Here is a 17,562-nt window from a genome sequence, read left to right as displayed (position 1 = left end):
CTATATCGATTGCACATCCCTGCTGCGCCGCGCCGCCGCGCCCGTTGTCTCGCTTGTAATTCGATAGTGATCTGAAAATGCACGGCGTATTAGCTGCGAGTGCCAGTAGCTACAAAGGAACCACTGATCGGTAAATGATATATTCTAAATATTTTTTACTTTATGTCAATAAATATTTGAATTTAGAATTCTCATTTATAGGATTGCTTTTATTTCTTCAACGAAGAATGTGATTGTGAATAATTAGGGTGTGTCTGAAAGAGCAACAGTCATGTATGGGTTGAATGTTGGATGGAATGAAGGAAACAAGGTGGAATGGAAAACGGTAAGCTTGAAACGGTCCCTCCTGGGACTGTGCATTTGGATACAGTGAGAACGCTGCATCAAACCGTAGTATCTCTGAGAACTGCTCTCGAAATATCCAAGAATGAACTGAAGGAATTAAAAGAGAAGTATCAAGAACATTCACGCTGCATAGATTACACTGATATTATAGAAAAACTTTCTCTAGAGAATCACATTCTGAGACGTAAAATAATAGATTCAGGTGTTAACAGTGACCCTTACCAAAATATAAATTTTGAGGTCTCTTTAAATACTCCCAGAACAGGTCGCATTGATGAGTATTGTGATAGTGAAGTTATAATTAAAACTGCTTCGACTGAAAAAAATAAAACATTTGAAGACATACAGTCCCCCTTTGAAGAACCAGCTGAAAGATTAGAAGAAATCCTTGAAGAATCAAAGTCAGAGTCAATTGTATCAGAAAAAATAAATTCTCCTAATGCAACAAGTAGTCCAGTTCAGAATTTTGAAGAGCCGGAACCTGTTGGTGAAGTTCCTATTTCCAAAGATAATCCTGACATAAATTGTCACAATTTTAAAACTAGATTAGAACTGCTATCGAAATTTGACGTAAAAATTAAAGTAAGGACTATTAAAGAAGGAAGTGTAATATCAAACACAACTTCAGACAGTGACTCTACTCTGGAAGATAAAAAAGAGACGGTTCTTGAGAAATCTGGTGAAACGAGATCTAGTGTTCAGTTTGAAGAAAAAAGAGAACACTTTGAAAAATTTAAAAATCCTAAAGGCGATACAATAAATTTTAAATCTGCATCAAGTGAGAATATCAAAATGGCGGTACCCAATGAAGCAGAGGTGAAATCCAAAGCGGATAAATTTGACGTACAAGTACGTATAACATCCGAAGAGAATCTGGTCGTCAAAGAAACTGCAGAGGGAACACGAAGGAAAGACACACTTAATTTGGATGTCGACAATTTAAGTCTTCGGTAAGTTAAATTTCACAGCTTGCGTTTTTACTTCCATCTCCATATTTTTTTAAAAGCACAATCATTCCATTCATTTTTAAATTTGATGACGAGATCGGAACAAAATTTAATGATTATCCATTATTCACGATACATCATGGACTTATATGAAAAGACTACAAAAAATACGAAACCTAATATTTTATTTATTTTTCGGCCAATAAATGTGTTTGTAAGTTTGTCAAATTTAAAGCTAAATGTTATAAATAAAACAGGATAAATTTTATCAAATATAATGAAGATTATCGTAGATGAAAGAGAGTTATCCTAACGTATAGCAGTAAAGTCGCTTACGATCAATGCAACAGGTACGCCTTATACAATTTCAAGCGCAATGTCGGATTTTAAAATTCAACACGTTTGCATAAAAAGTGCCATTGTTATACATTTGATGCATTGCAATGTTATTAATTAAATTCATAAATGATTTAAAGGGCCTTTCTTCTCTGATTAACATTTAACTGTGGCATTGCGAGATTTTATCTTTGTTTTGATACCTCCCAATAAACTCTTATAATTTATGATTATTTTAAACTTTTAAACACACTTTTTAAAATTTTTGTCTGATTATCTGCTTATTTCTTAGCTGTCTTTCTGTCGGTTAATATTCTTAGCCTCTTTTTAGCGCAGCAATAAAAGATTGCGACAGAACTTCTTAAATGAGGTAGGCAGAAGACTTTTCAAGCAGTGCTCTACTATTTTTATGGGAAAAGGAAACCAAGTAGTTTTAGAACCATGCATTTCATTTTTAGATGTGTCATTTATTTCAAAATGTATCTATGAGCAATCCAATCAAATGCCAGACAAGTCTAGCAAAACTAATATATAATTATCTTGTCTCTATCTTGTTTATGATGTTCAGATATTGGATAGAAATTATATTATAGTTATATTATAGTGTAATTTATAATATTTTCAATCCTTACCAACTCCACACCAAACAGATCTTCGGCAACAGATCTTCTCTACGGACGTTTCGCTCCGAAACTGGAGCATCCTAAGGAGATGTTGACTTTACAATGAATAATTGTTAAGTCAATTAATTGTTAAGATGTTCGGATAGGAAAGTTATTTTTTACATTATATATTTTTTTCGATAAGTTAAGATTTATGTGACAACCGAAAGCTGCTTATGGGTGATATTTTTTAGCTTAAATTAGGTACTTTAACTATAGATGTTCTTAAAATGTCGGACTCTAAAGAGGAAGCAAGACAAGAATTTCAGCAGTTACGCTTTTCCAACATTATTAACATTTACAATTTAATAATCATTTTCCTATCTTGGGAGTGATGAAAGCGAGGTGAGGTTGCTTAAAACATCCTCTTTAAAGCAACCTCGTTATTTAAACATTCGTCTATTTCATGTTTTATCATCACCGACAACAACAATTTATCAACAACCGATTCACTACCATTGCTGGACAAAGGACTTTTGCAGAGAGTTCCACGACCCTCGGCAGCTTGTTATTATCTTTTATAAGGAGTTAAAATCGAATTATAAGGTGTAATAGGTATCTAGACCAAATGAGGTATCAATTAAAAGGATTTTACTACAACATTCTAGAACAGATTTTGCGCAATATAGTTTTTTAACCCTGAAAATTTACAAAAAGAATACCGCTCACAAAAATTTTTAGCTCACTCTCCGACGGCGACAACTCGGTATTTTCCGAAGGTGGAACAACGCCAATAGAACATAATGCGACCTCTGATGAGAAACAAGATCAGGAAAACGCGAGCGGCAATGAGTCAGAGGAAGTGGACGATATAGAACTTATATTCACGACGGATGAGTCCAAGGACATGAGCAATTTGCAGGTAGGTGTAGAATATTTTTTATCAGAAATTTAGCTCCCCCATATACAACCACCTCAGTCAGCATTTTCTTTGTATATTGTATTCAAAAATCTGTCAATTAGTTAAGAGTAGATAAGTCTCGATTATAGAGGTTAGAAAGGTACAGAAATCCAGAACAGGTCTTATTTATTGTTTTCTTATTGTTACTTAATGTTTGACTTTTGGCTGTTTTGCTTAAGATTTTGTCTATTAAGTTGTTTATTGTGAGAAGTAGAACGTATGATCCCTCGTTAAACCACCAGGCCAGTCGTTCCCGAATCATAAACCTATAGCTTATAAACAAAAGGGCGTGACCTAATGTCCTTGTTCACTTAATATATTCAATTCCTCGAGTGGGATGGAACTATGGGAAAGAGCAATTCGCAAACACGATGTTATTCAGGTAAATAGATACCGTTCAAGTTTATTGCGTGTCGACGCTGCATTCGTTCTGCATTCGAGTACCTACACTTCATATCCAAAAGGCTTTATTTATTGAAGTTGGAAATTTGCAACTTCTAATGCCTGAACTGTTTTCAACTAAGTCACGTCAAGTCAGTTAATCACGTTATAGATTTTTTAACAGCAACTTAAAGCTTGAAACAAATTCAGTATAGATTAGACGTTTGACTTTTTATAATAGTTGGCTTTATTTTCGAACTGAAATGTGACATAGGTACTTAAAGCCATCGAACATTAAGGGTGCCCGCTACGGTCTTAAATCACATAATAAATAATAATCTTGTGAGTCAAGTAAATACACATCAATATTTTTTTTTATGTGTATTTACTTGACTCACAAGATTGTCGATCATAGCTGAAATATTACATGTTACAAAAGTATTAGACAAAACATTATGAAGATATCGACTCAGCATCTATTGTTGTTCCATATCTTGTCGTACTTTCTTCTGGATTGTTATTAATTTTCAGTTGAAATTATTCTTGTAGAAATGTAATGAATGCGTTTTTTTTTTTTTAATTAACATTAAAATCCCCAGCCAAAATAAATGGTCACTTATGTTTATCGGAATTAAAAATTATGACATATAGACTACGTATAGTACATATATTACATCATATAGCGTGGCGAAGTGTCGCCGCAGCCTGTATCGCCACGCCAACAATCAGATTTGCCGCCATAGATTTTTTACATAAAAAAAAATGCGTGATTTGTAAGTGTTCATTGAACCTATTTTATTTTTTATATGTGCTTCAAATGTGTTGTGTATTTTAATAAATTCATCAAATTCGTCATCGTCAACTACCGATCGCTACTAATCTGCTGAATGGCACGAAGAGACTCTGGGTCCCTAACGCTGGTGCCCGTGCTTTGGCCAGTAGCGTTCGGCATCCAGGGATTCTTCGTTGCATTGGATGTAGGGTATGGGGAGAGAACCGTTTTGTGAACAAGTTTTCATTTTACTTCGAAGACTACAATCTATTGTATTTTAACGTGACCACAAAATTGGCTACTGTCACCATGCAGCTGCAGGGTAGCACGAGGAGACTCTGGGTGCCGTACGCTGGTACCCGTGCTTTGGCTACTTGCTTTCGATATCTCGAGACTCCCCGCTGCTTTTTACCCGACCACACCGCAAGGCAGGCCATGGTATTCCAGGGTAAGCACTGCATTCAGCAAAGATAATGTTAACTATATAGCACATAATTTAATTTTATATGATTGTACCAATAAGTATGTTCTTTCTTAGGCATCTATCGTATTTTCATGAGTTTATCAAAATCGTCATCGTAATAATGACCAAACATCGATTGTCTTTTGGTTTATACTGGTTTTGGTTGCTCTTGGTGCCGGATGCTAGTAACGGTGCTTTGGCCACTAGGAATCGAAAACCAGGGACGCCCTGGTGCATTGGATAAAGTTAATGAAGAGGGAATTGTGTTGTGCATAATTTTCAATTTTACATCGAAAGCTACAACCCACCCTATTTTAATGTGCCCGTGAGATTGTCTTCTGTCACCAAGCTGCTGCTGGTAGCACGAGGAGACTCTGGGTGCCAAACACTGGTGCCTTTGTTTTGTCTACTAGCATTCGACATCCAGGGACTCCCCGCTGCTTTATACCCGACTAAATTGGATTCGAGGGTAAGCAATGCATTTAATGTACATCATGTGAAGTGTACATTAAATGCATTGCATTGCATACCCACAAACAATTTTCTTTTTATTTGATGCTATTTAATAAGCGACCATTTACCGTATTTTCATGAATTTTATAATTTATCTTATCATGGTCATCATATTAATTCCTACACACCGATTGTCTACTTTAAATATGCTGCTTTTGAAAAGTACGACAGATCCTCCGTGCATAACGCTGGCAACTAGCATTTGACATCCAGGGACTCCACGATGCGTTTGTTTGAGTTTCGGAAACTGTTGTGCACAATTTTCCATTTTATATCATAATCTACAATTCAGCATATTTAAATGTTCTTGCAAGATTTTCAACTGTCATCATGCTGTTAATAGATAGCACGAGGAGACTCTGGGTTTTAAATACTGGCGTCCGTGCCTTTGTCACTAGTTTTCAACAACCACGGGCTCTCCGCTGTATTTTGCTTGACTGCAACGGAAGGAGTTCGAGGTCAAAGGTTTTCGAGGATATACTGTATAGAAAGTGTTTTGGATAATTTTCCGTTTTTCACCGAAAGCAAAAGTCCACCGTATTTTAATGTGCCCGCAAGATTGTCGTCTGTCATCCTACTGCTGTTGGGAAGCACGAGGAGACTCAGGCTGTCGAATCTTGGTCCCCGTCCCTCGGCCACTAGGATTCGACAACCAGGGACTTCCCGTTGCATTGGATGGAGTTTATGAGAAGGGAACTGTGTTGTGAACAATTCTCAAAAAATCGTCGATCGTATTTAATGTTTAAACAAGATTGTCTACTGTCACCAAACTGCTGCAGGAGGAAACCAGATCCATACAGTAATCAACAACCAGAGACTCTCCGTTGCGTTGTTGGAGTTTACGCAAACTGTATTGGACAATTTTCCATTTTACATCGAAAGCTACAGTCCACTGTATTTTAATGTGCCACAAGATATTTTACCGACTCAATGCTGCTGCTGGCTAGCTCGAGGAGAGTCTCGGTGCCGACCGCTAATGCCCATTTTTTGGGCATTAGCATTCGACATCAAGGGACTCTCCACTGCTTTTTGCCTGACTGGAAGGAGTTCGAGGTCATAGTTTTTCGAGGGAAAACTGAATATATGTATGGAAACTGTTGTAAATAATTTACAACATACATCGAAAGCTGAAATCCATCGTATTTGAGTGTGCCCGCAAGATTGTCGTCTGTCATCCTGCCGCTGCTGGGAAGCACGAGGTGACTCTGGGTGCCGAATACTGGTGCCCGTGCCTTGGCCAATAGTATTCGACAACCCGAGACTCCCCGTTGCGTTGTTGGAGTTTATGAAAATGGAACTGTGTTGATAATAAATCTCCAATGATCTTCTATCATATTTAGTGTGCCCGCAAGATTGTCTTCTGTCACCATGCTGTTGCTGGGTAGCACGAGGAGACTCTGGGTGTCGAACGCTTGTATCCGTGCTTTGTCTACTAGCATTCGACATATAGGGACTCCCCGCTGCTTTTTGCCTGACTGCAATGGAAGGAGTTCGAGGTCGAATGTTTTCGAGGGTATCCTGCATTTAATAGATATTTTTTTTTTGTGTTTATCATGCAATCAGTCGGTGGACTATGAGCAGATGTTTTGTAAGTGGTTATGGCGATAAGGTAAGATTGCTTCCCCATTGGGAAGATCCCCCATGTGCCACATTTGGTTATCTAATATATGCCGTCTTTTTATCTGCGAACCACTTCAGTCATGGTAAGTTGCACCGCTAGGTGATTCGGGTGGTTAGCAAGTCTGGTTTTGTAATTAAAACTGTTATATTTTATTTCCTCCTTAATGGTTTTGATATTTAGATGTTCATGTATCTCACTTATTTTAAGATACCATGGAGCGTTAGAAAGTTGCTTTAGGGTGTAATTTTGTGCCCTTTGTATTATGTGTGCTTGTGTCACACGCCGAGCCCCATAACTGGAGGCTATATGTCCATGATGGTTTTATATATTAATAATTTGTTGTCAAAGGACAATCTAGAGTTCCGATTTAATAGATATAATATAAACTGTGTTCGGCTTACTATTTTATTTTTATCTGATTGTACATATGTTATTTCATAACTCATTAAAGTCGTTATCATAATGTTTATCGCATGTCTACTGACACCATGCTGCTGCTTGGTGGCTGCACGAGGAGACTCTGGGTGTCGAATGCTGGTATCCGCGATTTGGCTACTAGCATTTGACATCCAGGGATTCCCCGCTGCTTTTTACCTAACTACATTGGAAGGTAAAGGTAATGCAATGTTAACGCTTAAATTTAATTTGATGTGTACAGTTTTAGTCCTTCTTAAATTTCGTTAATTATTCATATTTAATCAAGCTTTCAAGTGAATTGTAAGTTTTTAATGCATTATTATTTAAGACAGACTATTTTGATGGAATCTTCATAAACTGTTTACTTAATAAATATGAATCAAAGTAAGGTCGTTGTCACCTTAATTGTAACTATAAGCCTTATCCTGTGTAATATTAGTTCTTATTTTGGTTTTTAGATTTCGTTAACAATTTGATTAAATTTTTTTTTATTATGTGATGTTACTTATAGAGTGTGTGTGTAGTGAAGACATTTTTATATCTAACAATGAATATTTTGATAACCAGGGACTCCCCGCTACTGTAGATGGAGTTTTTGTAACTAATCGTGTAATTATAGCGTTATAGTTTGTATAGTGTAACGACGGCCGATTGGCGCAGTGGGCAGCGACCCTGCTTTCTGAGTCAAGGCTGTGGGTTCCATTCCCTCAACTGGAAAATATTTGTGTGATGAACTTAAATGTTTTTCAGTGTCTGGGTGTTTATATGTATATTATAAGTATTTATGTATATCCCTATCCCTTCTAATATTATAAATGTCAATGTAAGTTTGTTTGTTACGCTTTCACTCAAAAATTACTTAACCGATCTTCATGAAACTTTGTACACATATTCCTGAAAGTGTTAGAAGTAATATAGGATAATTTTTATCCCGATATTAAGCTTGGTTCCTTTGGGAGGGGGATAACTCCGACAAATTATAACCGATTTAAATAATTATATTTGTACTATAGAGGTTACAATATGTATTTAATTTTGCCCAAACTTTGTGTAGATCTGATGAATGTGGTTGGAGATAGCGGACAGAACTCCTCAGCGGACAGCAGCAAACCCCTCATTTAAGGCTTAGCCATACTGAATACTTTAATTTTTTTTAGAACTACTACTAAATTGAATGCCATATCAAAAAACAAATACAAACGCAGACGAAGTCGCGGGCAACAGCTAGTTATTCATAAAAATATTCATCAGTCATCTCAGTACCCATAACACAAGCTATGCTTACTTTGGGACTAGATGGCGATGTGTATATTGTCGTAGTATATTTATTATTATTTATAGTGTCCAACAATATTTATTTCGAAAAATATCAATCTTATTTAGTGCGTCGTCGTAGTTATCAGCTACAATATGTTTTCTATCACCCACCTGGATGGCACGAGGAGACTCTGCCATCCAGGTGGGTGACCGTGCTTTGGCCACTAGCTTTCGACATCCAGGGACTATCCGACTGTACCGGGAGGTAGGTATAGGGTTGCCAGGCGGTCGGGAATTAGCGGGATTCTCCCGAATTTTTGTATGTCCTCCCGACTCCCGACAAAGCAAATAATCTCCCGAAAAACAAGAGTCGATAATTTTAAGTTCATATTTTCGTCAAACGAAACTTGCAAACAACACACAAAAATAAATTACAAATACTTATGGCAAGAACCAAAACAATAAACATGCTCATTCGGTTCTTATCTTATGTGTCACAAATAACTACTATGTTTTTTTTTTCTATATCTACAGTGCTATGCAAAAATAAAATGTTTGATTACTTAATATATTATGTATAATTAATATTATTTACTTATTTTTTTTTCTCCCGACCAAAGCCCTAAAATCCCGAAAAATCGGTTATTGATCCCGATAGCAGGAATGATCGATCTGGCAACCATAGGTAGGTAACGGCTATCGATTGTATACTATTAATTTAATGGATATTTACTGCGTTTAGCATACTTTCTAATTTTATTTGATCGTATATGTTATTCCTTATCAATATGTTATCATGAATTTATTTAATTCACTGTAGCGATGCTGCTTTTGACAGCACCGGTACACTCTGGGTTCTAACGCTGATACCCGTGCTTTGGCCCCTAGCATTCGACATCCAGGGATTCCCCGTTGAATTTGGGTGGAGTTTAGAGAAACTGTTGTGAACAATTTTCATTTTAACAGGAGCTTAGTTTGGAGTTTATATTGTTTTTTTTATTTATAAACAAATAAGTCAAAATTACACTTCTTTATCATCAATTTGATTATTTATGATGACACAAAATACTTAAAATTGTATTTTGTGTGTGTTTTTGGTTTGACTGGTTGGCGAAGGTAAGTGGTCGTGTTTTGGCCACTGGGCCCACTGTGCTTCGTCATCCAGGAACTTTCCGCCTCGTTTACAAGTTGGAACATACAAATATACGACTACTGGCTGTTTGACGCGACTTCATTCGCTATGATTTGAACCCAAAAATGCTGAATCATAAAGAAAATAATATTTCGGTTGGCCACTCTTATCTGCTAGGGGTTGAAAATATAGACAACGACCGATTCTAAGGCTTACTAAACATGCAAAATAAAATTCATTCAAATCTTTCGTTAAAAACTGCTATTGTAGCAAAGTTAAGTTAGCTGTTTAGTTTTTTAGATTAGGTTCTAGGGAGTAAGGAAGTGGCCCAAAATTAATTCCGTACCCTGTTCAAAAGTTATGTTTAAAAGAAAAGGACACATTCAAAGATAATTGTGAGATTTTGAAATAATGGAATGATGGAATGGAATGATCATTCATTCATCATCACATTTCAAATCTTAAACTAAATTTAAGTTTTTTTAGGTTATTTAGATTTACGGCTACCCATTTTATTTTATTTTGCAGGAAGACCTGGTTTCGATTCGAGAGACAGAACATTGGGCCCCAGCATCTGCATCCACAACCCATTCGACACCTGTACTAATCAAATTCCATACGTTAGACCCGGATTTCCAAACAAGGAGGGAATTACTTGATGCCACAAAGGAGAACCAAGAGAATAACCCTAAAATATCGGAGTCCTCCCTAAGAATTAAAAGAGTATCGCTTCCAAATGATAAGGAGATCAGGCATGTTGGTTTTACGGAAAAGGGGAGCCTAGATTTGCCAAGTCGAGGTATTCTTAAAAGCTGTGATAATAAATCTGATAACATGCTATACAGAAGAAGTCCTAACAATAGTTCAAGAAGATTAGACAGTGTTGATAGTCTAACTGGAGAATATAATTATAAAGGGCTTAGTTTTGACAATACAAAGTCCTCTAGTTTTGAACTTGGCTCTAGCTTAGATGTTTTGCATAGAGAGGAAAGTGTAGACAGTTTTCATAAAACAAGAATGGGTCACAGGTTTTCAGTGTTTGCGGAGACCGATATATCAAAGTGTGGAATTTCTGAGGACGACCTTGCTAGTAACTTGAATGTGAGAAGGAATACTTGTCCAAACCCCTTTGCATACAGGTAAATTGCAACAACTTACAGTCAATAATGTTTTTTCATTCTGTAGGCCATAAGATGACCATCAATAGATGACTTGAAAACTCTTTATTATATCTTGCTATGTGTATTTTTTTATTAAAAAACTACAAAAAGGAGAGGTTATCAATTCTGTTGTATTTTTTTTGGTTGTTACCTTAGAACTCATTATGGACAGATAAAAAAAAATGTAGGAAATGATATATTACTGGTACTTTCCTTGCTACGTACTATGTAAAAGGGAATACGAAGGTTATGATAGTAATTTTCAACATTGTCTTGGCACAGAATTAAAAATGTTGGAGAAAATATTTATTTCTTGATTTTTAGTTATATAACAAAGTCAGTTTTTTTTTGTAAAATGTTTTTATTTTAAATCAAATTGAAAATTCTAAAAGAATACAGCTAGTTCGGAATAATAGTACACACCTACATATCAATTGGGCTTTAAAAGATCAACTAATTGTATATCTCCTGATACATCTCAGAAATCGAGCCTCAAAAATATCCAAAAACAATTTTCAAAATATCTTCAAAATGCCGAATTAGACCTGTTAAAGTATTAATATAACTACAGATATTGCTTAGGTCAAACTAACGCGAACAGCCACTACCCGCACGAAAATTTACTAATACTTGATCATAATAAGCTGGTTTTAATCAGATTTCTGTGATTTGGACTTCAAGGACAAGTGTAGGACGCAAATACGAGCATGACACTTGGGATGTGGGTTAGATGCGTTGGTTTCGCCATGCCTTAACAGTTATTCTAATATTTTATTTAGGCCTCTTGCCCGTTGCGTTCCTCGTACTGCTAACAAGCCCACATCTCGGCCACGTCCCGTCATATACCAAGGGTACGGGCCTCGACGAGAGAGCGCCGCACAGACTGACGTATCTGCCTTGCCCCCTCGTTGGACTTCAGATGGATACCTTGCTTATAAGGTAAGGAGACATAAAATGAACTTGCGTTCTATCATCAGTGCCAAGGGAAATCAAAACATTTCTCCATTACGGGTGGAACCGAGCCTGTTATATAAGACTAAAATCTGGTTCCTATTACAAACGTAGAGTGTGACCACACAACATCCATTGGATGAAAATCTTTGTGGCATGCTCGTTCAGATCCTCCGGAATTAGAATTATAATTTTTGACGATCCTAGATATTTACTTTAGATGTATACTTAAAAAAAGATGAGTCTTAATCGATGAGTTTTGGAGAGCTTTGCCAGTTTTGATTTGGTTGACTAGCTTATAAGTATCAGATAATTAAATAGGTTTAAGTTCAGTAACTTTCTTGCTAATTAGCAAATTATTAGGATCTAATATTTAACTATTTTTTCTAAGTATTAATGGACCTGAATTTCGTTAATAGATATTTAAATTCAAAGTATTTTATAAACAACAGAATAGAACTTGAATGCTAAGATTTCAGTGATCTCTATCACGCTTCTATCACGAACTATGCATAATAAGAAACTGATGATAATGCCATTGGTCTGAAGTAGTGGCTGCATAACGAACTGGAATATTTCGGAGAATCTAGAAGTTGTTGGATTGGTGATGAGACTCGAATTAGAATTCATATAGAAATGAAAACATTTGCAAGTTTTGTGTTGGGAGAAAAATCTGTTTCTGACTACTTTTGATGGGACATTAGTTTCACTAATCACATGTCCAACAAGTGCTTTAAAGGTTTGAAGATTTATAGTTTTATCAACACACACACTTAATTTCTTAGTTTTTAGTATATCCTCAGTAGTCTTATATTTATCTCAGATGACATCAACTACGCCTACAGTGGTGCCAACATTACCTCAGCGCACGGCAGCCACGCGACGGCTAACGGTTCCTGATGCACGGCCAACGCCTTTACAACGACGCACCGATGAGGCTCGAAGGGTCCTTCTCAGTGATATTGGTAAGTGCCTACAAGAGAACTTCCTCCAATTTTTTTAAAGATTTATATTGTTATTGAAAATGAACAATATTTTTAAGCACTTAGGTTCGTTGATTTTGAATAAAAACACCTGATGATTCTTGTAATACTTTAATCCTTTCTTAGGTACAAAGTTCCAGAACACACTTCCAATTGTAGGTCGCTTGTAGTCCATAATGGTAGCCGAGGTCAATATATTTCACCATTTACTCATATCTCACTAAAATATCACTGACATGATACTCCACTCGGTTGCGTCGGACATCCGCTTCGGCTTCGGAGACCTAGAGTCTTCGTTTCCCGAATATTCTAAAAAGTGTAACATTGTACCTATCAAGAAACGTTCAGAGTCATGCCTTTTCTCAGAATTACTTTTTTGTGTTGTGACACGTTAAGTTACATTCACACACGATTATGAACTTTACGTTAATTCTTTGTAACTTTATGAGTGACGGGTGCAGGTTTCACATCCATGGTACCTGAGCTGTCCCGTTCAGCCGAACCGCTGTGGACATTACGCCGTGCTACTCCCGCACCAGTTCCTGAGACGCCACATTCACCATTATCGCGGTAAGTTTGGCTGTAATTTGATGGTGAATCTTTTATCAATTCATCAATCATTATTCTGGAATATTTTAACAACCTTCTACGCTCAAACTCCTCTTCAATTATTCCTTTCTTATCTAATGCTGGACAGCTTTTTTTGACTTTCCTAAAGCAATTAAAATAGTTCAAGTATTTAGGTCGAAAGCTCCTGGACATTCTCATTATGTCGCAATTTTTGTGATCGACAGGTACCGTTATCGTTCGCCGTGTGTAAGCGTAGACCGGAGTAATGACTGGTTTCAACAAAGCAATGCATCGTCTAATAGAGGTAATAATAATTTTAACCATATGAATTTTGTTGTTGTTACAAATTGGTGATTGATATGATACTTATGTCAAGGTGTACCATGGCGAGGATCATTACCAGATGTTCGCCGAGATGACACCGATCAGTTACTACAGGAAACAGAGGCTTTTCTGCGAAGGTCAATCGACAACTTACAGACATCTGATTTTCATGGTTTGTATTGCTGTTATATATGGTGTGTTTATCGGAAGCACGCTAATTATCTGTTATTTCGAATGTGTAGTCACCTAAAAATTAGCTTGTTTAAAAAAAACGTTTCGGTTGATCTAAGAAAATCATCACCGACAATGGCACCCCTTCAGTTAAAATTTGTTTTTTTTTCATTGCTTAGCAATAACCGGCTTACAAAGGCGGACTTGCCTTACTAGCCAACTTTTGGTCGGGCGAGAAAAACGAGTGTGGGTGTGGCAAAAATAAAAACTTACGATACTAAGAAGTTATGTTACATTATTTTTAGAGATATTGTTAAAAGTTTTTTCTTATCAGACATTATCAAAATCTTATCATCATGATGATGATAAGATCGAAAGCCTATACAGTTCTAAACTGGACTAAATGCCTCTCCTAATGGGAGGGTTATTCTCTTAGTCGCCTCGTAAAAGACCCGCGAAAAGAGGAGGGTTGGTGCTAACTATATTCTGATCTGCCGTCACCACACGGCCTTAAAAAATATGCATATGATTCAATTAGGACATTGTCGGTAGAGAACTACACTGCCATTAGGTAATTGAATAACTGAAATATTTCAAATGTTGACTTTCAGGTAACTAAGTCCATTTTTAATGCAGCCCTTTCCTTTACAGACGGTGGTGACGATAGGACAGGACATCCATATATACCTGCTGAAGCTAGGCAATTGCGCTTAGGACATGCAGTCAAACTTATCACGCCGCAGGGAAGACTCGCTGTAGGAAGAGTGAGGTACTTTTACAGGAGTAATTTTAAATATTAAGAAGCTTTAAATGTTTATATTTTAGTGCTAACTCTGTAGGTTAGTTTGATTAATTTAAATGTATACATTGCTTACAGAAAAAATAAATTTCAGATCATATTTACTTTTAAGGTACGTTGGCCTAGCGGGTGGTACGGCCGCTAAAAGTGGTGTCATGATTGGTGCAGAGTTTTCCATGCTCCAATACCCGGGCATTCCCCGAAACGACGGCACTTACCATGGAAGGAGATATTTCCTAACGCCACCACAACATACTGCATTGTTCGTGCCGTTTTCTAAAGTTGTAATGGCATGGGCCAATTAAAAATGAATACTTTTTAAAGATCCCGCGCGAAGGACCGTTATATAAAAATATTGAATATTACTTCCAAAACGTGAATGTTATATGTTTGTGTAAAAAATTTATATAAAAAAAACTATACAGTGTTTATACTTATGTTCAGTGACGGTATAATAAAAAGGGCCTAATAAAAACTAAAGTTGTTAAAATGTGTTACGTGACTTACGGTTTAAATTAATAAGAAATATGAAGTTTCTGATGAGTGATTTAATAACGATGGAATTTATGAGGAACTGAATACCAAAGTGAACTTTATAAAATACGGTGGAATTTTTCACTACCCATATTCGATTAAATAATTTGTAGTCCATTCACAGATGATGTATCGATAACCTAAGGAGTTCTTCTTTAATAGAAATAAAAAGAAACGAAAGCAGATTTACTAAAAAAAAAATGTCCTGCTTTTGTGTTAAAAGTTTATTTTTGATAAAACAAATAAGCCGCGAGTATTTCAGTTAGCATAGAATTCACTTTATAACTATAAATTTTTTTAACAGTTCTGAGTAGGATTTTTTATAACGATATAATAGAATATTATATACATCCACTTATCAGTAGAAGTAATTTTTTGTAAAAGAAAAGCCTCCAGCGATACCCAGAATAATATAAATATAGTAAGAGATCTGCTCTTTCGCAATCGTGGGGTCGTTTTCGATCAAAGAGGACGCTGGGGCCCGTTCTCCATTACATTCTTGGAAGACGCCTGCGTTAAAATACGTGAAAGGAGAGGGGTGGTGACAACTGTATTCTTATCTGCCTACCACACGGCACTTAAATCCAATAGCAATATTGATTGTACGTATTTTGTAATAACATTTAAACAGGCAAAATCTTCCGGATGCAACGTTTTTTTTATTACGAATAGTTTCTTTTTGGTAGAGATCTTATACTCTTTGTAAAGTTTCTTAAGTGGACTTTTAACTGTGTGATTAATAGTTACATGTACTGTGTAGGCTAGTTATATACATAGTATATTGTGTGTATAAACTTATGCCTGGAAGTGTCTAATGCGGGTAGATTCAAAATTTAGATTTTTATTAGATTCATGTTAGTCTAACGTATGAAAATGGAAAAAAAGTGTATTATAATACATATTAACTAAAAAAATAAGGTAAGTACATCTGTATAAATATATTTTGAATCTTCCTTCATCTTATCTCTTTCCCTTTTCCTTCGTATTAGCTTAACATATAAAGGTAATAAGGGAAATAAAGATAAACTGCGTATTTTAGTGAAGTATTAGGCTTAAGAACTAAAACTATGTGCAATTAATGTTGTTTGTAATTATGCATATTATCTAATAATATATAAATTATTATAAGTGTCACTCCTCTTCTAAATAATTATGGTGCTCTCATTTTTGGTTGATATTTTATACATTTTGATCAATCTCTTTTATCTATTTTGGTTTTTGACGTGACAACGTCTTATAATTCGATGGAGCCGGCTGCACGCATGAAGCAAACATGACGCATGCGGCGTTACCTCGCTCTGAGGCGTTCCATTCAAGGCTTGAAGTGCAAGGGAGAGCGCGGAACGAGCGACAAAGAGGCACAGTCGGCCTCCGCGTTCGACATCTGTCTCTCTCCTACTTGAGTAAGCGATGCGTCTGCGTGGACAGCTTCTATACAATAATACATTTACATGTTTTCGGCAAGGATGAAGTGCAGTGAAAAGTGAATGTGGTGTCAATTGTTTATAGCAACGATAATATCTATCAAACAATTAAAATTAAATTTTCTTTTGAAAAATGCATCCATTCCATCAGTATTTTCTTACGACGTTGTCACGTTTAACTATCGATATATACTACTTTTCAGACAACTATTTTTTTTATTTATCGATTTGGAATATTTTATCAGTACATAATATAAATCGAATATTTATCGTACTCTAAGTATTATGTTTTGACAGCATTCGATGTTCTTATAGGACCTAGAAAAAGCAGCTGCTTATTTATTATTTTTTACGGGATCTTGGTAATTATTATGACATACGGGTTTTAGAATTTCTCCCAGAACTATGTAAAGTGTTTTAGATGAATTTTTTATTGGTGGCTTCGAAATAGTTACCTTTTTTTCAATTTCCATATCATCCAACTCTACCTACGCATAAATAAGCTGTTTAGCAAAATGTATTTTCTGATGATGTATTGTACGTTCTAAATGTATTTTAATTAGGCGCATACGTACATAGTACGAGTGCATAAATAAAAAGTCTTTTGCTAGTTTTTCGAAAATTAAAAAAAAACATACATAGATACTTAATCGTGAATTATGTATTAGTGTCATTTTTTAATTGTAAAATTATTACCTACTTTAGTATTACTATGCAAAAATAGTAATCACAGTTAATTCGAGGCAGGTTGGTTCCCAAGTACGTCCAGCTGCCTGATTAACAAATTTTTTCAACAAATTGCCAACTCGTCGTCTCCATATAAAAGGGAATTTTTTAAAACTACAGCTGTCAACTCACCACATTTTTTTGTATAAGGAAAACAGGTGGCCATGGCCACC

The 17,562-nt window shown here is 35.9% G+C and overlaps 1 protein-coding gene across 1 annotated transcript; it reads left to right on the top strand.

Moving 5' to 3' along the window:
• Positions 1–266: 266 nt before the first annotated feature.
• On the top strand, positions 267–15,039 carry LOC120631049. The gene is made up of 10 exons (XM_039900449.1): positions 267–1,295; positions 2,972–3,152; positions 10,276–10,886; positions 11,687–11,846; positions 12,682–12,823; positions 13,303–13,411; positions 13,636–13,715; positions 13,788–13,907; positions 14,558–14,675; positions 14,818–15,039. Exons 1-10 carry the CDS (start codon positions 316–318, stop codon positions 15,008–15,010), a joined length of 2,694 nt encoding a protein of 897 aa, XP_039756383.1. The 5' UTR covers positions 267–315; the 3' UTR covers positions 15,011–15,039.
• The last annotated feature ends 2,523 nt before the right edge of the window (positions 15,040–17,562 follow it).

This window comes from Pararge aegeria, chromosome 17 (assembly GCF_905163445.1).
Source record: "Pararge aegeria chromosome 17, ilParAegt1.1, whole genome shotgun sequence".
NCBI classification, from domain to species: domain Eukaryota; kingdom Metazoa; phylum Arthropoda; class Insecta; order Lepidoptera; family Nymphalidae; genus Pararge; species Pararge aegeria.
Note: the sequence above shows the minus strand (reverse complement) of the source record. Positions and strands in the feature narration are given on the sequence as shown.